This window comes from Acinonyx jubatus, chromosome C1 (assembly GCF_027475565.1).
Source record: "Acinonyx jubatus isolate Ajub_Pintada_27869175 chromosome C1, VMU_Ajub_asm_v1.0, whole genome shotgun sequence".
Classification (NCBI taxonomy): Eukaryota; Metazoa; Chordata; class Mammalia; order Carnivora; family Felidae; genus Acinonyx; species Acinonyx jubatus.
Window position 1 is genome coordinate 179,251,739 of NC_069381.1, and position 27,736 is coordinate 179,279,474.

General features: G+C 38.1%; 1 protein-coding gene across 2 annotated transcripts in view; it reads right to left on the reverse strand.

Moving 5' to 3' along the window:
- DNAH7 (dynein axonemal heavy chain 7) overlaps positions 1–27,736 on the reverse strand; it is a 260,013-nt gene that overhangs the window by 140,684 nt on the left and 91,593 nt on the right. For both annotated transcript variants that reach the window (XM_027054285.2, XM_015077964.3), the window contains 8 exons: positions 24,511–24,620; positions 20,452–20,620; positions 17,932–18,034; positions 17,687–17,814; positions 12,244–12,456; positions 10,263–10,361; positions 4,603–4,851; positions 1,808–1,957 (listed from right to left, as the gene is read on the reverse strand). In XM_027054285.2, the coding sequence (XP_026910086.2) occupies positions 1,808–1,957; positions 4,603–4,851; positions 10,263–10,361; positions 12,244–12,456; positions 17,687–17,814; positions 17,932–18,034; positions 20,452–20,620; positions 24,511–24,620 (1,221 nt within the window). The remainder of the gene's footprint in view (positions 1–1,807; positions 1,958–4,602; positions 4,852–10,262; positions 10,362–12,243; positions 12,457–17,686; positions 17,815–17,931; positions 18,035–20,451; positions 20,621–24,510; positions 24,621–27,736) is intronic.

Sequence of the window (27,736 nt, forward strand, 5' to 3'; positions counted from 1 at the left end):
GTCACCTTGAGAAGATGTCACCTTGAGAAGAGCCCAGACCCCAGAAGTCACCTTGAGAAAAGCCCGTACCCCAGAAGTCACCTTGAGAAGAGCCCAGACCCTGGAAGTCACCTTGAGAAGAACCCAGACCCCAGAAGTCACCTTGAGAAGAGCCCGTACCCCAGAAGTCACCTTGAGAAGAGCCCAGACCCCGGAAGTCACCTTGAGAAGAGCCCGTACCTCAGAAGTCACCTTGAGAAGAGCCCGTACCCCAGAAGTCACCTTGAGAAGAGCCCATACCTTGGAAGTCACCTTGAGAAGAGCCCAGACCCCAGAAGTCACCTTGAGAAGAGCCCGTACCCTGGAAGTCACCTTGAGAAGAGCCCGTACCTCAGTCACCTTGAGAGCAACTTTCCCTTGCACTGTTGGCTTCCCATGCCTGCTAATCTTCACTTTGGGTAACACCACCATGTAACAGCAAGATGTTGGGCTCTACGGTCTGAAAGACCTTGCTTTTCATTTGGCTTTACTACTTACCAGCTAGGAGACTTTGGGTCAGCTCCTTAACCTCTCTGAGACTATTTATGGGACAAAGCTCTCTGGAAAATGTAATATGTGCTATGCAACTGGATGTACAATGGGAGAGATCTCATAATTATTTCTGTACAAATAATGTAACTGCATACATTATCTACAGATGCCATGTGTTAATCTGGGTCAGAGTGTATCCACTGTGAAAAGAAAGAAACTGAGAAGTTATATCAATGGTCCCAACGTGTCTGTTTGCCTCACAATTACTTTTATCCTTGAAATTACTAATAAAGCCTGGTACTGGGCAAGATCTCTGTCCCATGAAAGCCAATCCTTATGTCACTCATTGCCCAAGTTCCTTCAGCCATTAAGAGCAGAGTTGAGATATGACATTTTTCTATTATCACACTGATTAAAGAATAATGATTAGTCAGGTCCTTAAGCGAATAAAGAGCACCAAAGTCAAGACGTAAGGTAGTCAGAATAAAGGAAATATTTATTTGAAAAAGATTCAATAAATTAAGTGTCTCTAGCCTAGGCCCTTCTTCTTTAAGACCAGACTTAGCAAGCTCTCTCCCACATGATCACATTCTGTGGACAGTCTGCTAACATGTGGCAACCAAGTTAACACTTCCTGGTCTATGTACTCTTTCTTGGAAGAGCGGGCAACCGCTGCTCAGCAGAATAAGCCAGGAGTAGGTAAATGCCCGCTCTCACTCACAGCAGTCAGCACAGCTGGCTCATCCCTCACCTCCTACGCTTTCCAGCAGCCCATTGTCTTCCGAACAAGTAGGGCAAAAGTGTTAGAACTTGAAGACATTGTTTTGTAAAGGTCTGCAATTTCTTCTCTGCGAACTGGAATATACCTAACAATTAGTGGGTGTGACAGAGACAGCAGCCTAAAAAGTGGGCAATGGAAGAACGTTCCTGAAGGAGCAAAAGGATCACGATATTCAGCTGTTCTCCTTCCTGTGTCAGTTAGCCTGAAAAAAGAGACCCAGGAGTGCTTTTTCCCTGACCTCTTTCTCGGGCCCTCTTCTCCGCACACCCAGGCAAAGGCCCTCGCCAGCATGTGGCATCTTTGCCAGCATCTGGCATCGTCTGGCATCTTTGTAGGTGCTGCCGATGCTGGCAGACACAGTGCCAGACTATCTGGGACCGTGTTGTAAATAAACACCTTGAGCTTGAACTAGAAATATAAATGTTTGTTTGGAACAACTGAAAAACACATCAGACATCTGTCAGAAAGGACTATCACAGTCTTTCGAAGTGTGCACACTGAAGTGTCAGTACTTACCGGTGAGGAAGCAAATGCCCTAAAACTGACAGCGAGGATGCCATCGGACCACTCGTGAGACACTACATCAAACTGTCCATACAACTGACCCATAGTGACAGACTTGGGATTTAAAACAGTAATTTGAACCTTGTTCTCTTCCATTAACCCCTTAAAGGAAAAAAAAGTACATTATCCATTTAGAAGGATACTGTCTCTATTCATAGAAAAGCAGGACTGTATATGTAGAAACTCCTAGACTCTACAAAGAAACTCCCAGAAATAAGGAATGTATTTAACAAAGTTCCAGCATATGAAGTCCATATATAAAGACTGGTTGTATTTACACAGTGCCAATGAACAACTGAAAAAATTAAATTTTTACAAATACTGTTTACCATAGTTTTAAAAACTCATAAAATACTCAGTAATAAATTAGCTATAAACCTAAATACTTACAGAACTGTAAATGTAAAACAACAATGAAACCTGGCAAAATTTTTTGTTAAGGGTCAGGCAGTCAATATTATAGGCTTTCAGGTTACAAACAGCCGCTCACATATTCTTCTCTGTTTCTTTTCTTTCTTTCCATTTTTTTTTTAAACAAACGTTAAAAAGTGTTACCACCATTCTAAGCTCATTGGTGTTAGAAAAATAGGCTCAGGGCCAAATTTGGGCTGTAATTGCCGACTCCTGCTACGAAATATTCTCTGAGAGAAAATTAAAAGATCTAACCATGTTCCATTCTCACAGAATGGAAAAGTTAATATTGGCAGATTGTCAGTTTTGACCAGAACCTTGAAGCCCGTGTGGGAATTATACAAGAGATGTTAACACCCCTTGGGGCATAAGCTTTTCATGTTTTTAATTAATAGATGTTATTTTCTTAGAGTAGCTTTAGATTTACAGAGAAATTGAGTGTAAAGTCAGATCTCTGTAGTTTCACATAGATTCCCTCTGCCCACTCACCACCCCCACCCCGCCCAGTTTCCCCTATTATTAAAGCCTTGCATTGGGCTGGTATATTATTATGAATAATGAACTGATATTGATACATTATCACTAATTAAAGTCCATGGTTTACATTAAGGGTCACTCGTGTGTTATACATTCTATGAGTTCTGCCAAACACACAATGGCACATATCCATCATTACACTATTGTACAGAATAGTTTCACTGCCCTATAAATCCCCTGTGCTCCGTTAGTAGTCATTTCTTTTTTTTTATACACAGCAACATAACATGTGCAACTCTTCCCAACATTGCCTTCTGCTCACCCCCTCGGGGCTTGGGACACAAACCACCAAACTCAAATAAAGACGTGGGAAGATCACTAAGCAGTAAAACAAGCTTTGAGGCTTTGCATACTTCTCTGTGCCCACCAAGGGGCTGACAAGGAAGGCATCGTCCTAAATCCAGAAGTATGGGAAAGCTCTACCATCTTTGTCAGAGGAAGTTGCTATCACCAAAACAAGGTTTTTGTCTCAAAGGCAACAGGCTAGTGAGACTCCACAAGAAAGATCTAATGATCACATTGGGGCATCTGGGTGGCTCAGTCAGTTCAGTGTCCAACTTCTGCACAGGTCATGAACTTGCGGTCGTTAGTTCGAGCCCCACGTCAGGCTCTGTGCTGACAGCTCAGAGCCTGGAGCCTGCTTCAGACTCGTGTCTCCCTCTCTCTGCCCCTCCCCTGCTCACACACTTTCACTCAAAAATATGAACATTAAAAAAAAAAAGATATAATGATCACAAATCCCATTTGGCTATAAACGTTGAAATGAATGAAACAAAACTCTTCAAAATACAAGAAGTAGATGGAAATTAAATTTTATTAGTTGGAAAATTAAAAGCAGCCTCATTCCTTTCAAAGGAGCATTTCAAAGTAGACCAAACCATGATGCGTAAGGTAGGAATTCATTGCATTTATGTACATATGTAAGTATTATATAACACACAGCACACATTCACTTTAATACCACTAGCAGCTAATCACAGAAGTTTGCATTACAAAACTAACCATCCAGGAAATAAAAAATACTCTCTTAAAAGTATAAAAAGAGGGGTGCCTGGGTGGCTCAGTCAGTTGAATGTCTGACTCTTAATTTCAGCTCAGGTCATGATCCCAGAGTCATGGGATGGACTCCCACATCAGGCTCTACACTGACGGCATGGAGCCTGCTTGGGATTCTCTCTCTTCCCCTTTTCCCATCTCTCTCTCTCTCTCTCTCTCTCTCTCTCTCTCTCTCTCTCCCCTCTGCCCCTCCCCCACATGCATGCTTTCTTTCTCACTCTAAAATTTTTTTTTAAGTATAAAAAGAAAACTTTTAGGATTTTCAGACTTTTTTTTTTTTTACAACCAACGTGTTACCTTCATAAATAAAAAAAAATTTGAAAAGAAATAAAAGGTTGACAGGCAAATATATGGTATATTCTTTATATGCTAAACTTAATAGCTTCATATTACTTTTCTAGTAGTATTTTCCCTTTGACTCATTTTTTCCACGATTTTAAGTTGCTACATTAAAGTATCTTTTTTTTTTTAATGTTTATTTATTTTGAGAGAGAGAGCACACAAGCAGGAGAGGAGAAGAGAGAGAGAATTCCAAGCAGGCTCCCTGCTGCCAGTGCAGAGGCGATGTGGGGCTCAATCCCACAAACCGTGAGATCATGACCTGAGGAGAAATCAAGAGTTGGATACCCAACTGACTGGGCCACCCCGGAGCCCCTCCACTAAGATATCATTTTAAATGACCATACATTCTATCTTCCCCAAAGCTGATCATAAATAAATTAACGCATTAATAACAAACCTACCTTTTCACAGATGTCATTTAGTGCTCCTGCTAAGATGCGATATGCACTGGTTTTCCCTCCAAATGGTTCTCCCACAATCATGAAACCATGACGCACAATCATCATCTCATATATTTGAAGTATCTTCTCAGAAAAGAATCTGGTCATTTGCAAATTCATGGACTCACAGTTATCTTTGATAGCTGTTAGCAAATCGTTGTAATCTGGTTTTGGTAATTTCACACCAGGAAACAAATCTGAGGTGATTCCCTGATGACAAATGATTTGGGGATTTATATTATACATTCAATACCCTATCTCTGTCCACACGCATATAGGTACACATGATGAAATTCCTCCCATCCTCATATTTAATACTGATGGAAATAGAGCCATTAAATAGTGCAACAGTATTTTAACAGCTTTTTAGAGGTATCAAGACTAACATACAATGAACAATGTTTAAAGTGTTACAATTCGATAGGTGGAACCATCAACTCAATCAAGACAATCAGCCTATCTATCACTCCCCAAAGTCACCTTGTGACCTTTTGTAATCCTCTTTACCTTCTCTCCTTGCCACCTCCCACCTCCGGCACCAAGTTACCACTAATTTCCTTTCTGTTACCTTTTTTTTTTTTTATTTGTATTGCCTAGAATTTAATACAGATGAAGTTACACATTACGGATGCTGTTTTTTCTGATTTTTATTCAGCATAAAGATTTGGAGATTTGTGCATGTGACAGCATCTGTTAATAGCTCACTGCATATAAGTATTACATTGCATTGAAGTATAATGGTTTCTAAATCCATATCCCTGTTGATGGACACTTTCATTGTTTCCAGTTTGGGGCTATTAAAAACAGAACTTCTGGGGTGCCTGGGTGGCGCAGTCAGTTAAGCGTCCGACTTCAGCCAGGTCACGATCTAGCGGTCCGTGAGTTCGAGCCCCGCGTCGGGCTCTGGGCTGATGGCTCAGAGCCTGGAGCCTGTTTCCGATTCTGTGTCTCACTCTCTCTCTGCCCCTCCCCCGTTCATGCTCTTCTCTCTCTGTCCCAAAAATAAATAAACGTTTGAAAAAAAAAATAAAAAAAAATAAAACAGAACTTCTATGAACACTTATATGCAAGTCTTTGTATGGACAAATGCCTTCACTTCTCTTGGGTGAATACTGAGTAGTGGAATACTTGGGTAATGTGGTTATGATTTTAATATTTTAAGAAAATATTTCCAAGGTGGTTGTATTATTTAAATTTACCCAAATACTTTTAGTAGTCTGTCTTTTCAACTTTTTTTAGTGTTTTATGTATTTATTTTTCAGAGAGAGAGAGAGCCCGAGGAAGCGTGTGCATGAGAGTGGGGGAGGGGCAGAGAGAGAGGAGACTGAATCCTAAGCGGGCTTTGCCCTGGCAGGCAGCTCAGAGCACCATGCGGGGCTCACCAACTGTGAGATCACGACCTGAGCTGTAACCAAGAGTCAGATGCTTAACCCTCAGAGTCATCCAAGGCACCCTGGTATGGCCAGTCTTTTTAATTTTAGCCCCACTCATAGATGTGTCGCAGTATCTTACTGTGGCTTCAGTTTGCACTTCCTGATGACTATCATTTTTTGTATGTGCTTATTTCCTTTATGTGGATGTTCTTTAGTGACGTACCTGTTCAAATCTTCTGTCTATTTTTAATTGGTTTCTTTCCCTTTTTTTTTTTAAACATCTAATCATTTTTGAAAGACAGAGACAGCATGGGAAAGCAGAAAAGCAGAGAGAAAGCAGAGAGAGAGGGAGACACAGAATGTGAAGCAGGCTCCAGGCTCCAGGCTCTGTGCTGTCAGCACAGAGCCCGATGTGGGGCTCAAACCTACACGCTGTGAGATCATGACCTGAACCAAAGTCAGACACTTAACCAACTGAGCCACCCAAGCACCCCTAATAGGTTTATCTTCTTAATGGCAAGTTTTAACCGTTCTTTAAATATTCTGCATACAATTCCTTCATCATATATCTAATTGGCAAATATTTTTTCCTAGACTGCAACTTGTCTTTCATTCTTTTATCAGTGTCTTTCAAAAAGCAAACTCAAAATTTTGATGAGTATATGTTATCAATTTATTGTTTTATGCACTGTGCTTTTGGTACTGTGTTTAAGAAATTTTTGCCTTCCCCAGAGTCACAAAATATTTCTCCTGTTTTCTTTTAGAAATTTTACAGTTTTACAATACTTTTAAGTTAAAATGTTAGATGAATATTATCTGATTTCAAGACTGATTATGCAGGGTCATATTACTATAATGATAGACAAACATATCAGTGGAACAGAACAGGGAGTCCACAAAGAGACCCACATACATTTGAACATCTCATTCTGAACAAAGACAATTTGATGGAGAAAAGATAAAGATAGGATGCCTTTAATCCATACCTCAATATCACATACAAAACTTAGTTCAAAGGTATTTTAATCATTGTGGTGGTATTTTAACCATCTTAGTCTCTCTCAAAAATTCATGCCCATGCAAAAACCATAAAATGTAACCTCATTTGGAAATGGGATCTTTGCAGATATAATTAGGTAAATTAAGATGAGGTTATACTGGGCCCTAAATCCAATAACTGGTATCTTTGTAGCAGAAAGGGGACAGAGATTCAAATACAAATACACCCAGGGGAGGCCATGTAAAGGTGGAAGCTGAGATTGGAGCAATGCCAACCCACTCCAAGGAACATCGAGGGTTGCCAATAGCCACCAGAAGCTAAGAAGAGGCAAAGGAGTCTTTTCTAGAGGTTTGATTTCAGATTTCTATCCTCTAGAAATTTGAGAGAATACATTTGTGTTGTCTTAACAGTTTGGGGTACTTTGTTATGGCAGCTTTGGGAACCTGATACAATCATATACTGTATGATTGGAAAGAATTATGATTCCATATTTAGTATATAGGAATATAGGAATATATAAAGTTGATTGCAAGATCTAAGAAACATACCTTTATAAACTGCTAAAGTTGTAAGTATTATAGCAACCTATGTGAGAAAAAGAACTATTTTCTTTACTGTGAAAGTAAAAGTGAAAATTCAGAAGTGCTTCATGTTTGAACTACCCTTTAGAATTTATGAACTATGAACTTAATTGCCCCTGTATTTAATCCTTCAAACACTGTTATAGAGAAACTGATCTTAGTTTATCAAAGCAATATGTTTCCTTGGGATAAAGGGGAGAAAAAAGCATCGTAGCACAGTGGTCAAGAGCACTCCACAGCCTGACTGCATGGTTGAAATTCCCGCTCGCTCATGTACTAGCCATAAATAAAAGTTAATTATCTTTGCCTCAGTTAAATGATCTGTAAAACAGGGATAATGACAGCACCTGCCCTACCTACTGGGTCATTGTGAGCATTAAGTTACTATTAGCAAAGCCCTTGTGTCTGATCCACAGTAAGTCTACAGTGTTTGATAAATAAATAAACATATCTTCTCAGATTGTTCAAATTGCTTATGGTTGACCTTGAAACCCCAGAACATATTTGGTATCCAGTGGTTTTCAACCAAGACCAGTTGTCCTCACTCTCCTTTCAGGATGTGAGTTGGAAATATGTGGAGTTGTGCTGGTCGTCACAACAAAAAAGGTCTCTAAAAACTGGGGTGAGGGTGGGGGGCAAGGATGCCAAACGTCCTACAGTGCATAGGATAGTCTCGCAACAAGGAATTGTCACTGTCCCAATTTAAAGTGACAGTTATGCAGGACGCCTGGGTGGCTCAGTCAGTTGACTGTCCGACTTTGGCTCAGGTCATGATCTCGCAGTTGACGAGTTCGAACCCTGCATGGGGCTCTGTGCCGACAGCTCAGAGCCCGGAGCCTGCTTCGGATTCTCTGTCTCCCTCTCTCTCTGCCCCTCCCCCGCTCATGCTCTGTGTCTGTCTCAAAAATAAATAAACATTAGGGAAAAAAGTGACAGTTATGCTCCATTTTTGAGATATTGCTCAATAATGTTCACGGAGTGAATACACAACTGCTTGAGAATACATCTGGTGAGGCAGATTTCCACGTTATAAAATGCAGTGTTTCAAGGCGCCTGGGTGGTCCGTTGGTTAAGTGTCCGACTTTGGGCCAGGTCATAATCTCACGGTTTGTGATTTCAAGCCCCACATAGGGCTCCATGCTGTCAGTGCAGAGCCCACTTCTTCAGATCCTCCCTCCCCTTCTCGCTCTGCCCCTCCCCCTCTCGCGCATGTGCATGCATGCGCCCTGTCTTTCAAAAATAAACATTAAAACAATTATAAAAATATGTAGTTTTTACTCTTGGGAAATTTATTCAGTATACTAGTGCCAAAGACACTGAGGGAAAACATGAGGAAGAAAATTTGAACCTATTCCTTATTTATTTGCACTGCCAGCTCTAAGTGCTATGAAAAGATCCTTTCAACTTGGTGATATATGGTTACTAGGGAAAGCTGAAGACACTGGGCCACACTACAGAGACAGTGGCCTTCTCCCCCCTCCCTGTCATACCCCTGCCGTCTTTACACACCGGAAGCTAACTGCTTGAACTTCAAGGCAGCGCAAATTAGTGCACCATCTAACATCTGTTGGGAGACGGGCCCCTGATTCCTTCTATCTGAGACAGGGAAAAGGAAAAGAATGACATCAAATGAAACGTGAAAACCTTAACCATTATTCTAATACTTCTTCTCAATTAGTAATAGTCTAATCTTAAAAATATAACAAGCTTCTTAAACTTAGTTCTTTCTTTAAATTATCCTGAAAAATCAATTTCATAAAAGCCATTATACTCTTTTAAAGAAAGTAATCTTCTTTAAAAATGTCTTCAATTATTAATTTTTTAAAGTTTTTTTGTTTATTTTGGAAAAGACAGAGACACAGCAAGCAGAGAAGGAGCAAAGAGAGAGGGGGAGGCAGAGAGAATACCAAATGGGCTCGACACTGTCAGCACAGAGCCCGACGGGGGGGCCTCGAACTCATCAAACTGTGAGATCATGACCTGAGCCGAAACCAAAAGTCAGACACTTAACCGACAGAGCCACCCAGGCGCCCATCTTCAATTATTAATTTTTTTATTTTTTTATTAAAAAAAATTTTTTTTTTCAACGTTTATTTCTTTTTGGGACAGAGAGAGAGAGACAGAGCATGAACGGGGGAGGGGCAGAGAGAGAGGGAGACACAGAATCGGAAACAGGCTCCAGGCTCTGAGCCATCAGCCCAGAGCCTGACGCGGGGCTCGAACTCCCGGACCGCGAGATCGTGACCTGGCTGAAGTCGGACGCTTAACCGACTGCGCCACCCAGGCGCCCCATCAATTATTAATTTAACAAACATTGACCATGTACCTTTTCTGTGCAAAGGATTCAGTGGTGTGTTAGACCAATTATTCTCCTTCATGGAGCCTACATTCTAATGTAATTTATAAGCAAACATACTTTGCAACTTTTGTGGGTTTATTACATTATGCAGTTAAAAAGTACTATTTAAAAATCCCAACTTGTTGAAAGTCATATAAAGTAACAGAGCTAGTTAAACACACTTCAAGTACAACATGGGATGATCTATGTTTTTCTGTGCCGTGTCATTATTATCTATAGACGTTTCTCCTAGGGAATTGCAAAGTTGGACACTTGATAAATACATCATTTTAAAAATTATGATATAGCAAAATAATAAATGTTCTTACCTCAAAGAGTGGTAAATCGTGGGACAAAAATTTTGGCAGATTTACATCAATAATAGATCTAAGCAGCAAAATTTCTTCATTTTCATTTGGATATTTCAGCTAAAAGAAAATATACTCAAGGTGAACTCTCCATCTTCTAAATGTAACCTCTACATTTTCACACACACATACACACAGACCCTAAAGACAATTTAAATCCATGTAAAATTGTTCTCATTTATTTTCATTTAATTGGATTGTTAATTTTAGAGTCTGAAAAAATTCCAAAACACCTGTGATAGACCCAAAGTTTATTAAAAGCCTGGCTGAACTCCAAACCTGTTGCTCATGCCCGTAATAAGGTTAGCATCGTTCACAAACATGGAAACTGAGAATTATTTCTCCCAACTTCCAACACTTTCTTCAACATCTCACTCCAAAGTTTCTCCTACCATCATGCATTTAATTTTCCAGAACACTCTTCCTTTCCTCTAGAACCTTTATGCCTAATAAATTCCACGCCCCAACTGAACTGGCTTTGTAACCTTACAAAGTCAGTGATGCCCAGCTGTCAAGCTCAGAGCACCCAGTGCCACAGCTAATTCTGCGCATATGGACTTTGTCTTCAGATCAATGTAACCACACATAAATTGTGAACTGTCAAAAGTCTATTTTGTGATTTGAGAAGCTATTATTTTAAAGCAAATGTTTAAATTGTTTCTTGACATAATAAAAACAAACTTCAAAATATTCAAGCCAACACTTTCAACCACTCTAAATTAGCTTTTGACAAAGAATGATAGGATTCATTTGCAGGATTCATTTGCAGCATAACTTAATAGCTCAATTCCACAGTCAAGATGTCAGTGATAACATACACTAGGACAATGCATTATCTTTTCCATTATCCGACCACAGAATAATTCTGACATGCCAGGTTAATATAAATTGTTGCTTCTAGTTGCATTTGCTTATTGCAAAAAGACAATGACTTGAAGTTATGCTAGGCTACTGTGAAATAGAATATCACCACCATATATCAGAATTCTCAGTAACATTATTACAGAAGATAAAAATGCATGCCATTGTTCTTAATCATGTAGAATATATTTTAAAATCTTTATCTTCTACAAAACATGAACATGAACATTTTATAAACTCCAAGGTCACATTTTGCATTTTGCTATTAAGTATAGCCTACCTTGCTTTGTTTCATAAAGAAATAATGCACATTAATAGTTCATGGCTCCACAAAATACTTTCAATGAAAGGTTACACAAGCCTTAAAATATTTGTATTTCTCCATCTATATAGTTATGATTCATACCATTTTAAAATTCAAATGTTATGTTGCAAATCTATAACTGCTGGTCTACAATAGATTGTAATTATGGAATTACATTAATTGATAATGTTCAGCCACATTTGTATATATTTATTAATTACACATTATTTCTTTTAAGGCTATATATGTTCATATAGACTGAAAGCCTTCAAAATATTTCTCAGCAACAAGGAATTTTATTCCTTGGTAGTACTTAACTTCATACATTCAAAATTATGGAGGGCACCTGGGTGGCTCAGTTGGTGAAGGGTCCGACTTCAGCTCAGGTCATGATCTCACAGTTCGTGGGTTCGAGCCCCACGTTGGGCTCTGTGCTGACAGTTCAGAACCTGGATCCTGCTTTGGCTTCTGTGTCTCCCTCTCTCTCTGCCCATCCCCAGCTGGCACTCTGTCTCTCCCTCTCTCTCAAAAATAAATAAACATTAATTTTTTTTTAATTATGGAACTGAACTCAAATCAAATCACTAAGAATTACATTTAAGTTTTTACAAATCCTAAAAATGTCCTTTTTCACATGTGCAGACGATCAACTATTTTTTAGTACAACTGAATTTTTTTCAGTTGGTGAAACCAGCCAGTATTGGAACTCTGTAAAGACAGATGGCCCTGAAATTTACCAACAACATTTATGAGTAAGAAATAACTTGACTCCTCTACCTTTAGATTCCCAGCGGCGGTAAGCACGGACTTCACAGCTCTCATGCCATAGTCATAGTGATGTTGTGAGGACAACTGCTCTGAACACAAGCGGTAGGTGGCCACGATTTTCACTGACAGTGGACGAGCTGTGACGAACCCACAGGAGTACAGGACTATTTCAGCAATCATGGCATAATCAGGCACCATCATTGCTACCGTCCGAAAGAGAGCCTGTAGGAGTGCAGAATAGGTGTTTTTTAAAGAAGACCATCATAAAGATAACCTACTGGGCATTTCCTTATGACTTGATAGCTCTTCCTCAATAATATTAAATTACAGTGTCCAGATCATATAGATAAGAACACTTAATTTTAAAAATGGGTTTCTAGTGGTCCCTGGGTGGCTCAGTTGGCTAAGCATCTAACTCCTGATTTCAAATCAGGTCATAATCTCACGGGCTGGTATGATCAAGCCTCAGGTAGGGCTCTGTGCTGATAGTGCGGAGCTGGCTTGGGATTCTCTCTCTCCCTCTCTGTCTGCCCCACCACTGCTCACATTCTCTCTCTCTGCCTCTCTCAAAATAAATCAATAAACACTTTTAAAAAATAAAATAAAAATGGGTTTCTTGTCATTGTTATATAATACATATCATTAACTTCTGTATAAGTATTTTTCCTTAAATCATGATTTAAGAACACTTATAAATTCTTATGGTACTTAGATCGATTCTTCTTGGCAAGTGACAGATTATAGGGAAAAAGTATCCAATTCTGCTGGGATGTCCAAAAGCTGGGCTTTTCTTCTGGGCTGGTGAAAAAGTGCCTGGTTTGGGGAGACCTGGGCTGTAAGTGAGGTTCTCTAGGAATCTAATTAATTATATGCAGTGGGCTAATCAGATTACTCCTAATAACAAGGCTATGTTAGATAAATAAGGTATTTTGAGATATTTTTAACTTTTTTGTGTCTATAGTAAGCATGTCAGTCTTTCATCAAGCATAAAGAAATGAAAACTAGAAGTCTCAGATAATTAATACTAGAAATAAATCAGTTTTCCAAATTGTAAAGATATTTTTATTGATTGATTTTTGAGAGATAAAGAGATAAAGAGAGAGAGAGAGAGAGAGAGAGAGAGAGAGAATCCCAAGCAGCCTCCACGCTGATGTGGGGCTTGATCTCACAACTGTGAGATCCTGACCTGAACCAACAGCAAGAATCGTACTCTTAACCAACTGAGCCACCCAGGTGCTCCACAATATTTTTTCTCATGATATTTTAACTGTTGTGGGATAGATAAATGTTACATGATGCTAACTAAAGAGAAAACTCAACAGATTTTAGAAGAATAAATAAGAAAATTTAACTTCACAGAGCACCTGGGTGGCTCAGTCGGTTAAGCATCTGGCCTTGGCTTAGGTCATGATCTCATAGCTCGTGGGTTCGAGCCCCGCGTCAGGCTCTGGGCTGACAGCTCAGAGCCTGGAGCCTGCTTTGGATTCTGAGTCTCCCTCCCTCTCTGCCCCTACCCTACTCATGCTCTGTCTCTCTCTCCCTCAAAAATAAAGATTAAAAAGAAATAAAAAAATAAAAGAAAATTTAACTTTAGAATGTTATTACGTGTCAAGTCCTACTTCAATTGCTCGTACATTTAGACAGGAAACTTTGTGTACTAAAGAGAAAAAAATAATATTCTAGAAAAGTGGCAATTTTTTTTAAGTAGGCTCCATGCCCATTGTGGGTCTTGAACTCACAACCCTGAGACTGAGAGTTGCATGCTGTACTGATTGAGCCAGCCAGGTGCCCCTAGAAAAATGGCAATTTTTATTCAGATAGTTGGTAAGTATCTTCCAGGAATTCATTGAATTACCCGAAACACAGGCAGATAGAAAATTAGACATCTCGCTTAAGTGATCCTATAGACTATTCCAGGTTGAGAATGAAAGATTTGCATCAAACAAGATCCTTCCAATGTGTTAATTACTAGCTAGAGACCTTAGTACACCTATTTTATCAGTAAGGTTACCATTAAAGAAAGAATAAAATGTTAAAAATACATAGCTTGGGCAAATAACTTGGAACAGAGAAGCTTAAACAAGTGCTCTAAAGCACTACATATTTAAGAAACAAAGAATGCAAGAGAATTACTATATACATAGTACCTCTTCAAATTTTTTTAATGTTTATTTCTTTTTGAGAGAGAGACAGTGGGGGAGGGACATAGAGAGGGAGACACAGAATCTGAAGTAGGCTCCAGGCTCTGAGCCATCAGCACAGAGCCCGATGCAGGGCTTGAACCCACAAACTGGGAGATCATGACCTGAGCCGAAGTCGGACACTTAACCAACTAAGACACCCACGTGCCATAGATAGTACCTCTTTAAAAGGGTAGTTTCTCAAAAAAAAAAAAAAAGGGTAGTTTCTCAACCGCTTTTTTTTTTTCTCAAGTAAAAGAATGAATGAATCAATGAATCAATGAACAAATCAGTCAGTGGGTCCATGGCTAGGTTAGGGTGGTGTGGTCTTTCCACAATAGTATATACTATAAATAGTATAGTTTAAGGTGAACATTCAGGTCTGTGTGTTGTAGGCTTCCCTCTGACAACCTCAGGTATTTCACAAATTCCTATTCACATTCTTTCAGCCCTACTAGCAATATGGCCGTGGAACACTATGCAACAGACAGATCAGTAGCCAAGAGAACAAAAAACAGAGTGTGGTAAAGAAGTTTTGAGGGGTTATCATGATGTTCCATCCAATAGGAATCCTTCACCAAAGACTTAACTTTGCTTTTTATATATCACAGAGGAAAGCATCCTGCTCAAAATATTTTTAGGACTAAACTCTTATGGGGGTGGATATTCTAATTCAATGGTTCTCAAACAGTGTGTGAGAAATACTGATATGATATGGTTTGATTTGAAATGTGTCAGAAATAATTTGTTAGTAACAGCAATAAGTTTAAAGGCAATTTAGTGCTCTTAAAAATTTTTAAGTTAGATTCTGGCTTACCCAATGACATACTTTCTTGAGTGTAAGAGTATAGTTCCAAGTATCATACCCAGGCTTGAATGAATTCTGATACATATAGTCAACACGACCATTATCTTTCTGGAAAGCTATGTATCAGGTTATTGGCTTTGTGATATTAGAAGATCTGGAATATGCCTGTGTTACCATGGCTTCTAGCATTCGACTATTCTGAAATGTCATGTTGAGTGGATTAGAATAGTTTTAATATTAACTATAGCTTCTCTAACGTAGAAATGTGCTTAAGGAATCGAGCTACTATGCAGATCTTATCTAGGGGAACAGGATGTCAAATGGGGACTCTTTCTGCATGATGCACATAGGCGTAGGGAGATGGCAGCCCAGGGGAAGCTGGGTCCTAATTCCAAGGTTCTTGTAGATCAGGCCAAGAACTTTGAACTGTTTTTCTGCAGGCAAAACAAAAACAAAAAGCCCAGTAGCTTAACTCTGGAAGTTATAGGATCAGATTTCTTCTGATGACACTGGTAGACTTTTAACGGGGAATTCGTTAGAGTGAATTTTAGTGAGGAAGAGATTGGTGACAAGTGGGTTGCTGCACTAAGACACACAAGAGGAGACTGAAGAGGGACAGAAACAAGGTGTGGTTATGAGACTAAGCGGGAGCAGCAAGAACTATAAGGCTTTTGTAAAATAGGATTCCCATTATTGGGGACCAGCTGAACCACTGGGTGAAGAAGAGGAAAGCTTCAAGGATGACTTTGAAGACATTCTCCAGGCCTCTGGGCCTCAGTAAGCCTTTTGTTTTTGTTTCAAGGAAGACAGATTTCTTTCTTTTCAGACTAAGGCATTTTCTTCAAAATTGTTAGGTGTTTCCATGTATACTTGCAAACAGACGTCCTGTAGCACTTCTAAGGAGACTGCACAGTGGGAAGAACAACAAACCTACCAGAATTTAGGAGCAACTTTTGGTCTAAAGTAGAAGGAAGATAATACATCACCCACAGAACCACAGGTGGATAATTTTGACACCGTTTCAACACGCACGGCACACGAAACCATGAGACAACCTGCATTACAGGTTACAAGGGCATTGACACACTCAGCTAATAACAGTCCCAGCTTTTTATGATGAGCTATTCACACATTTCTGCCTTTACAAATACTATGCAATCACGTTGATCCTACTTAGGAAAAACAGCAAATAAAAGCACTGCTACAAAAAGAGCTTTCCAAATGTAAACCACAATGAAAAGTTGCAAAATGCTTCTTAGATAAAAGAAGATTTACCAGTTTTTATTTTTTAATCATACCATCCTTCACTAAGGCAGAGTACTAAAACATCTAACATATAAAAGTGCATGGAATACAAATACCAAATACTGGGTAGCAATTGGTTGAATCAAGTCTTTTTGGTGGAAGAGAAAAATTCCTCACCTTGTCTAAGAAGTCCATCTAAATATGTGAATAGTGGAAGGAATGTAGGAGCAAGCTCCAGGGGACTCGGTTTTAGATCCACAATTACCATTGCATTATTCTTCAACATTGTTCTTTATGCACTAGCCACATATGCAGTTTATCAGAAAAGGATATAAAATGCCTAAGATATGGGGAAATGCCGTATTTCTCTCACAATCAACTTTTTGTTTTTTAAGTGAAGATTCTAGATTGAATTAGCAAAGTGTTTTGCTCATTTTACCAAGAAAAAAAATAGTGTTGGGTATAAATGAGAACTGAGAGTTGATGGGAGCTGTGAATTATTTCAGCCTCTGTTGGAAGGCAATTCAGCAACACAGCACTTGGTCCTATGGCCATACTTAAGGAAATATTTTAAAATAGAGAAAAGCCTTAAGTAAAAATTGTCATTGCATTATTATTTATAACAAAGGAAAACTAAAAGCAACCTAAATAACAGTAAGGCACAATGCAGTACATTTATTTGCTGTTTTGAATTACATTTATACAGACAGGAAAATGCTCATGCTATAATGTTAACCTGGAAAAAAAACTGAGCATACACAATTGCCTGATTCCACCATTTAAAATGAGCATTTTAAAAGGCATTTAAAATAGTGAGATACAATATAGTAAAGAATAGGATGGGTATCTTTTTCAGTATTTCCTATATTATCTAATTTTCTGTAATTATCATTATTTTTTTTAGTAGGCTCCATGCCCAACGTGGGGCTTGAACTCACAACCCTGAGATCAAGAGTTGAATGCTCTACTGACTGAGCCACAGCCAGGAGCCCCAATTATCATTATTTTTTAAACACAAATTTGGAAACTGCACTGGGTTTGCATATTTATCTTCTATGGGCACTCAAAGCTTTACAAATTATTTTCTAAAAGAGTGTTCTATAACATCCAAAAGCAAATGTTTTGCATAAAATTCAAAGATGACATGTTCTTTCTTTTTTACATATTAACTTTATAAACTACAGAGAGGAAATAGATGATATAATTGCCCCTTCTGTACCTTCAGATTATCTGGCAGTTCTGATCGCCCTGCATATCCAGGGTTCATTGTTATAAAGACAGCACACGTGGGGTCGAGTTTTAACTCGGTTCCTTCAAACACCAGTATATCAGTACCTGCATTAATACCTGTGGGTCATCAAGAATGAAATGCATTAGCAATTCCACATATAAATACGATTTGTGCCATGCACTGCCTCTCATATTTCTGTTTTCACATAATGCAGAGACAAACTAGTCCATTACCTCTTTGGATAGTAAGAATTTGTTGAGCAACCACAGACAGTACTTCCAAATCAATTCTGTTAAACTCATCAAAGCAAGCCCAGGCGCCACAAGATAACAGTCCCTGGGAGAAAAGAGTAATGAAATTTTTCAATTATATCTGATTGAATGTTGCATTGAAATGTTGCGTTTTCACCTGATGTTTTCAAGGATTTAATATCCTAGGAAGGAAATTCCTTATTCACCTTTATCTTTAAAGACAGCATATTATTTTTTATTAGGAATTCATTATTCTCCATGAATAAGGAGTTTGATCAGTTGGAAAATTGTCCAATTGATCTATAGCTTTTTATTTTCTGTATATCTTTTGGCATTTAGATGTATACCTGAAATCTCAAAGCCTTTCTTACTTTTTTTTAATACAAGTTGATTTTGCTTGCTTTTTCTACATACAATTTTTTATTTTCTAGATTTTATTTTCTCATTTTCTAGATTGCAATAATTCTCTAAATAAGATGACTTCTTTGCTAATGAGACTACTTTGTGGTCTAAGGACCTTAACGGTCAACTAACAGTCTCAGGCCCCAGTTTGCACTTCTAACTCAAAACTACCTCACAAATATGTGTCCTTTGGTCATTAAAGAAAACTGGAAAACCAAGCTTGAGTAGCTCAGTCCAAATTCAAATTTACTTAAAAAAAATCAATTTGACATTTATTGAATGCATTTCCTGTAGATTGTATGTGTATGTATATGTGTTTCATTAAGTACCTGGTAGATGCCAGGCATGATGCATGTCTTTTATGTAAAGAAACTAAGACTATATCATACAACATATTAAGTAATTAATAAAAGGCCACACAGCTAATAGTGCCTGACCTTGGGTTTATACACAGTTCCACTACTGAATCCCACTGGATTAAACGTGAACTCCATGAATTTCGAAGATTAGTACATTTTCATTAGAGAAGACTATGACTTTGATCTCTGCATATCATAAAAGGATTAGAAATCACAGAGAACAAAAAATGCTTTTGAAGTTACATATTCAATTAATTATAAGGATTGTGAGGTTCTTTATAGTAAGACCCATGTCTGTCTCATTCTGTACCCCCATTATTCAGCATGTTCCTAACACAAAGTATGTAACCAACACAAACTTATCAATAAGCAACTTTAATATCAAAAGTATATGAATCTATAGCAAAGAATGAAGAATATCATTATATACATTCAAAAACTGAGTAGTACATACCAGACTTTTCTTTAAACATTTAGGAATATAATAGCTGTTCAAACTACACTACACACAGACTCTTTAAGATTTACTATCTCTTTCATAAATAATCATTACAGTAAGATTGCGTGTCATTACAGAGTATGATTAATGTGATAAGGGGACATTTGAATGTTTTTTTGATACTTATTATGACTTTTAAAATCTTCTTCTAATTGTTTCAGCATCACAAAGGCAGACACTTTTTATATTCCGTATCTGTTATAAAATGACCAGGTCGTATTTCAGCCAGAACAGTTTATTGTACAGGGTAGGATTTGTATATTCTTTTTTTGTGAGTTTGTGGATGTGCATTTTTAATGTTAACTTTTCTGAAAAAAATTTTGGAAAATAATTACAGAATATTTAAAAGTAAGAATTACAGAATCTTCACAGAAACATACACATAAACAAACAGAACCCATAATCCCAAATGGATAATTCTGTGGTCAACTGTACCAACTAACATTTTAAGGACTAATAGGCTGTAGCAATAAAATGCTAAAAAGACCAGATATTCATAGGTTTAATTTTTTTTAATGCTTATTTATTTTTGAGAGAGAGAGAGAGAGAGAAAGAGAGAGAGAGAGAATGAGCAGGGGAGGGGCAGAGAGACAGAGACACAGAATCTGAAGCAGGCTCCAGGCTCTGAGCTGTCAACACAGAGCTGGATGTGGCGCTCAAACTCACAAACCTTGAGATCATGACCTGATCCAAAGTCGGATGCTTAACTGACTGAGCCACCCAGGCGCCCCAGATGTCATGGGTTTTTAGACAAGGATGTTATATTTTTAACTTCCCCCTTTTGTAATCTTACAGACTCCTAGGAGTGAGAATCTGACTCAGAATAAGAATAAAAAGTGGATTTTAACTTCACAAAAAAAGATTAACTAGAGTGTATCTATGAAAGTAAATTACTAAATCATGACTTGTTAATAATAAGAGCTATAGGTTAAAGAAGAGATTCCCCACAGTCTTTACGTAATGTATTTGTTCTCACATTTTTAGCTGCCCCAGTATACTGAAGGGACACCACTCATTCCTATTAGTAATATTGACCCATCACAGCAGGGGCTGGGGGCTGAGGGACAGTTCCTTCTCAGGTAAGCTTTTGAAATAACCCTACTCCTCTTGAGAATAAAGATAGTGTTTTAATTTTACTTAAAATACAAATAAGTCTTATACTTGCATTAAATTATCTTTCATTATAAATGAACTTCCTCTCTGAGAAGTCATCGTTTTGTAAAGAAATGAGTCAATTCAAACCTTAAAGAATTTCCCTAAAGCTAGATAATCCAACCCATCAGAGCAGTTGAAAACGACACACTGTTTGGCCACTGCTTTTGCTAAATCTTTGGTAGTTTCGGTCTTTCCTGTGCCAGCTGGCCCTTCAGGTGCTCCTCCAAGGTGCAGGTGAAGAGCTCCAAACAAGGTCCTGAAATAGAAGCAATAAGCAATCTTTGTAGAATAACGTTATTCTTAAATATCTATTATGAACAGAGGAAAAGTTTAAACTGACAGCCAAATTTTCTCCTTCCTCTTAAATAATTTCTTCCTTCCCATGAATCTCGGAAAATCTTTGTGCATTACTTTATCTGTTATCATATTTAATTTGTGAATAGCTGATTATATACGACAAAGTCAGAACAAACACACTTTTGAAATTCAATGCTGACTCTGGTCAATATGGAGAATTCAGCTGAGGCCGTAAACCATCCAATGCCCCTAATTACAAGAATTTGGAAATGCTACATAGAAAAAGATACTAACTTTGGAAATTCGTAGCCATTTTTGAAAGAACGGAAAGGAAATCACCAAAGAAGAGGAAATGCAATGCTGTCAGTAATTAGGTGCTTAAGCTATAGAGGTGCATATTGTTTTGGGATCTGCATACAAACACAAGTGTATTTACTACCACACGGAATAGAAAAATTCTTCGAACTGAGCGAGGTGAAGAGCTGAAATAGATTTACCTATATAAACTTAGAAGCTTTGAAAAACTGACTTCTCTCTAAAGAGGAAGTAAAGTTATTTTAGCAGCCTATTCAAAAAAGACAAAGAATCAACTACAGAGGAGTTAGGAAGCTTATACTTCATGTAGCACCCAATCAAAAGCCTACATCATTCATAGGGGTATGGTCCCAATATCCATTATTCATGGGCATGTGAACCCAAACTAAGAAATTAACATTGAAATTTTGTTCTGGACCAAAGCAAACCCTAGAGCCCTTTTCAGAGGTAAATGTGAAGCTGCTCCCCATGGACACCTCCACAGCTGAGGAAATGTAAGACTGCATGGGGAAATGACCCTTACTAAAAAAGGAACTCACGATTAAAACTAGAGAGAGAGGGATCTGAGTTAAGAGTCAGACTTGCAGTGGCAGATGGACAAAGGTGTGGGAGGATTACTGTGTACATGGTACTCTTTGGCATCCTGGTGGTTTATTCAATTAGATTTTAATAAAAAGCAATAGACATAAGAAAATTGTGAGGGGAAAAAAGCCAATTTCATAAAAGAGGCAAAGTGAACTCTAGCAATAAAAAATATAGTCATTGAACTTTTTTTTAGATGTTTATATTTGAGAGAGAGAGAGAGGGAGAGAGAGAAAGCACGAGCATGAACAGGGGAGGAGCAGAGACAGAGAGGCAGACACAGAATGTGAAGCAGGCTCCAGGCTCTGAGCTGTCAGCACAGAACCCAGCCAGCATGGTTCCTGAACTCACAAACTGTGAGATCATGACCTAAGTCCAAGTCAGACGCTTAAAGGACTTAGCCACCCAGGCACCTCTAATGACTGAACTTTTTAAAAAGTTAACAGATTAAATAGAGTAACCATGGAAAAAACAGAATTATGCACTAGAAGGTATATGAGGAAATCACCCAGGAAGATTCTGAGATAGAATATAAAAAAAGTTGAGAGACCATAGAAGAAGAAAGAGACTGCAGAGCAGTCAAAATTTAAAAAGCAATGGCTGAGAATTTGCCAGAATTGAAGAAAGATATGAAAAGTCTCAAGTGGGATAAATGGAAACTTACCCATATCTAGTAACATTACAGTGAACATCAACAAAATCTTAAAAACTACAATAGAAAGAATTTACCTACAAAGGAATCATAATTACAGTAACACACTCCTAAGTAGTAGCAATGAATGCCAGCAGAATAATAACTTTGGAGAGCTGAGGGGAAATTATGATTCACTCATGGTTCTATACCTAGCTAACCTGTCATCTAATAATTGAGTGAAGACCAGATTTTTTTTAGACAAAGATTGATAGAGCTTATTATTTGCAGAACCTCGCTGAAATAATTACTAAAAGATGTTGCCTAGTAAGAAGAAAAATTAAACGAGAAAGAAGGCAAAGGAAGAAGCAATAGGGAGTAAAGACAATGATAAAATTTTTGATAAACATATATAAACATTAGCTGTAAAGAATAAAAAAGTATAACAATATACAAATAGAGCTCTTTCTGTCTTGGAATGTTTATTAAAAACCCAAGCTGAGAGCAATGTATGCCATCTTATCTTACAGAAAGTAAAATTGGTCACCTAGCACCAGGGCATGTAGAGATTGGCTAGGAAGCTTGTAAATGACGGGTCAAGAGTAAGATTTCTTTGGAAAGAGCTGCCATTATGTTGTCTATTTCCCATTCCTCCGCAGAGAAGAAGAGCAGCACCTACCCCTCTCCCAAGCTACCTGAGGAGCTTTAGAGAACTATTCAAAAAGCTTGACACACTGACCCCCGGAATTTGTAAAATACAGGAACTGGGAATTCAATCACAACTTAAAATATTTAGCACCAAGAGAATGCCTGTAGCTGTTTCTGATGGCAGAATCAGGGAAAACTGTAACAGTGAGAGAGATGTACTCATATAACTGGCAAAATAAATGTATGTTTATCATCTGACCAGATCCAGATCCCACTGGAAGGGAGGTAGATTTGAGTCACATTGAATGGGACTCTGTGCAGAAGACCCACTTAGAATCAGAAAAGATCCCAAGGTGAATGTCAGTGCGTGGTTGACCTCAGACAGAGGCTGAAGCAAAAGTCACCAGCAGCCAGCCAGAGAAGGCATTTTACACAGGTAACTAGGGGATGGGGGAAGGTCCAGAAAACCCACATAAATATCCCATGGGAGATCTGGCGTATCTAGGCTTGCATCCCCACTGAGGGCACTAAATAGCCAAGAGATAGTTGTCACACAAGACACTTGTCACATGTAAACCCACCCCTCCCTTTCCTTCTCCCCTCCTCCATTAACCGTCAACATTGGAGGAGCCACAGGTGAGCTATTGAGGGACAGATGCTAAGGACAGGGATAAAACTGACAAAAGAATGAACACATTTGCCTCTCCAAATGCAGGCTTTGTGTCTGAGTCAAGCTCAAGCTGGGAGAGAAGGGGAGTTTTAAATTGGATGAAAGAGGGGCACCTGGGTGGCTCAGTTGCTTGAACGTCCAACTTTGGCTCAGGTCATTATCTCATGGTTCATGAGTTCGAGCCCCACGGTCACACTCTGTGCTGACAGCTCAGAGCCTGGATCCTGCTTTAGATCCTGTGTCTCCTTCTCTCTCTCTGCACCTCCCCTGCTTGCACTCTGTCTCTCTTTCTCAAAAATAAACAAACATTAAAAAGATTTTTTAATTGGATGGAAGATGCTAACTTTGATATTATACCTATATGAACTGTTAACATCTGAAAAAAAATAACACTTTTCGTTTTTGACAATAATTTGGAATACAGGAGATGGGAGCTTGGATTAAAGTTGTTAAAGCCTTTTTATTATTCAGAAACCTGATAGAAAAAGTATAAACATAAATACCTATGAGCTATCTAATGGAGATACCCAACCAGGCATGTATGTAGCACAAGTTTACAGGAGAGACCTTGGCTGGAGGTATAGATTTGTGGATCTTCAGAATGTAGGCTATTAAAGCCTGAAAGTGAATGAGAACATTTGGGAAACCATGAGTCATGGTACGAAACACTGCATGAAAACAGAAATCTACAAAATTCTGAGTTTCTGGGGGAGCAACAGTTTGCCTTAAATGGTCCAAAACAAAGAGAAAGTTTCAAGGAAAGAAGAAACGAATAGTGTAAAAAAAAACAGCAGCAAAATCTGGCAATACTTAGCTCCAGAGCTGAGAGGAAAAAGCCAGCAGAAAACGAGAAACTGAAAATCAAGTTGAGAGGAGTATTAAGAGTCTAGGAAAAGATAACATAAAATACATTTGCTGAGTCAAAGATAATTCTTTTAAAGATTTAGTGGTCTAGGGGTGAGTGAAATTTATGCCCAATAGACCCTTAAGTTAGCAAGTTTACCTGTAACATCGATCAGTGAGCGGAGTAATAACCAGTCTAGGGGAATTACCCAGATACTCATATCCATATCGTAAGCCAGCATTGATCATCTTTGTTTCTAAATGATTTTCCTAGGATAAATCAGAGAAAATGAAGATAACTTAAATAACAAAATTTTAAATAATATGAAATTTCCAACTCTTTAAAACAATTGTCATGTTATAAACAAACTCCCTAAAATTCGCTTTTCAAGTCTCTTCAGCAAGTGGTGCTGGGAAAACTGGGCAGCACAGGCAGAAAAATGATCCTGGACCACTTTCTTACACCATACACACACAAAAAAACTCCAAAATGGATGAAAGACCTGAATGTAAGACAGGAAGCCATCCAAACCCTCGAGGAGAAAGCAGGCAAAAAACTCTTTGATCTTGGCCGCAGCAACTTCTTATTCAACACATCTCTGGAGGCCAGGGAAACAAAAGCAAAAATGAACTATTGGGACCTCATCAAAATAAAAAGCTCTGCACAGCAAAGGAAACAATCAGCAAAACTAAAAGGCAACCGATGGAATGGGAGAAGATATTTATTTACAGACAACATATCAGATAAAGGGTTAGTGTCCAAAATCTATAAAGAACTTATCAAACTCAACACCCAAAAAATAAATAATCCAGTGAAGAAATGGGCAAAAGACATGAACAGACATGTCTTCAAAGAAGACATCCAGATGGCCAACCGACACATGAAAAACTGCTCAACATCACTCATCACTCATCATCAGGGAAATCAAAACCAGAATAAGATACCACCTCACACCTGTCAGAATGGCTAACATTAACAACTCAGGCAACAACAGATGTTGGCAAGGGTGCAGAGAAAGGATCTCTCTTGCACTGCTGGTAAGAATGCAAACTGGTGCAGCCACTCTGGAAAACAGTACGGAGTTTCCTCAAAAAATTAAAAATAAAACTACCCCACAACCCAGCAATTACACTACTGGTATTTATCCAAGGGATACAGGTATGCTGTTTCGAAGGGGCACATGCACCCCATGTTTACAGCAGCACTGTCAACAGTAGCCAAAGTATGGAAAGAGCCCCAACGTCCATCAAAGGATGAATGGATAAAGAAGATGTGGTATATGTATACACAATAGAGTATTACTTGGCAACCAAAAAGAATGAAATCTTGCCATGTGTAACTACATGGATGAACTAGAGGGTATTATGCTAAGCAAAATTAGTCAGAGAAAGACGAATATCATATGACTTCACTCATATGAGGAATTTAAGATACAAAACAGATGAACATAATGGAAGGGAAGCAAAAATAATATAAAACAGGGTGGGGGACAAAACGTAAGAGACTCTTAAATATGGAGAACAAACAGAGGGTTACTGGAGAGGTTGTGGGGGTAGGGGTGAGCTAAATGGGTAAGGGGCATTAAGGAATCTACTCCTGAAATCTTTGTTGCACTAAATGCTAACTAACTTGGATAAATTAAAAAAAATAAATTAAGAATAAATAAATAAATAAATAATAAAATAGAAAAGTAAAATTCACTTTTCAGACATCATTAAATTCAAAGAACTAAATATCTGATTTTCTTAGATAAGTTACTGAAGCCACCTTCCATTTTTTCCATAGATATCTATGAAAAACATATTTGTTCCCTATTTTTCCTATATATTCTTTTCTTTTTACTTGCCAAGGCTTTTTAAAATTAAGGTATAGTTGACATACAATATTAGTTTCGAGTATAAACATAATTACTCAGTATTTGTGTTTACTGCAAAATAATCACAGTAAGTCCAGTTAAGATCTATCATCATACATAAGTACAATTTTCTTATAAGGAGAATTTTAAGATTTAGTAATTTTTAAATATGTAGTACAGTACTATTAACTATAGTAAAATACTGTGTATTACAACCCCATGGCTTATTTATAACTAGAAGTTTGCACTTTTTGACTCCTTTCACCCATTTCTCCCACTTCCCCATCCCCAGCCTCTGGCAACCACTAATCTGCTCACCAATCTATGAGTTTAGTTTTAGACTGCACATTTAAGTGAGACCGTATTGTACGTCTTTGTCTGACCTATTTCACTTAGCATAATGTCCTCAAGGTCAATCCATATTGTTACAAATGGCAAGGTATCATTTTTTTTGGCTGAATAATATTCCCCTGTACATATATATCATGTCTTCTTTATTGGTATGTCAATGGACATTCAGGTTTGTTTCTATATCTTAGTTATTGTAAATAATGCTTCAATAAACACGGGGTGCATGTATCTTTTCTAGTGTTTTCGTTTTCTTCAGATAATACCCAGAAGTGAAATTGTTGGATCATGTCATATTCTATTTTTTATTTTTTGAGGAACCTCTATACTGTTTTCCATAGTGGCTGCACCAATCTACATTCCCACCAACAGCGCACAACAGTTCCTTTTTTTTTCACACCCTTGCCAGCAATTGTTATCTTTTGTCTGTTATCTTTTGTCTTTTTTTAAGGTCTATTTATTTAGGGAGAGTGTGTGTATATGAGTAGGGGAGGTGCAGAGAGAGATTCCCAGGCAGGTTCTGCACTGTCCAAAGTGGGGGTCAATCTCAGGAACTGAACCTTGAGATACTAACCTGAGCAGAAATCAAGAGTCACACTTGACTGAGCCACCCAGACGTCCCTCTTTTGCCTTTTTTGTTAATAGCCATTTTGTTAGGTGTGAAAGGATATTTCATTGTGGTTTTGATTTGCATTTTACTGATGATTAATGATGTCGACCATCTTCTCATGAACCTGTTAGGTATATGTACATCTTTGGGAAAATGTCTATTCATATCCTTCGACCATTTTCAAATTATATAGTTTGTGTTTTTGCTATTGAATTAATTGTAGGAGTCCTTTACATATTTTAGATGTTAATCCCTTATCAGATATGATTTGCAAGTATTTTCTCCCACTAAGTAAGCTGCTTTTACATTTTGTTGATGGTTTCCTCTGCTGTATAGCACGTTTCAGTTTGATGTAGCCCCACTTGTTTATTTTTGCTTTTGCTGCCTTTTTCTCGCCAAAAAAATCATTGCCAAGACTGATTTAAAGGGCTTACCATCTATGTTTTCTTCTATGAATTTTTTATTTCAGGTCTTACATTCATGTCTTTAATCCATTTTGAGTTAATTATTGTGTATGGTATAAGACAGTGGTCCAGCTTCATTATTTCCTATATGGTCATTCAGTCTTCCCA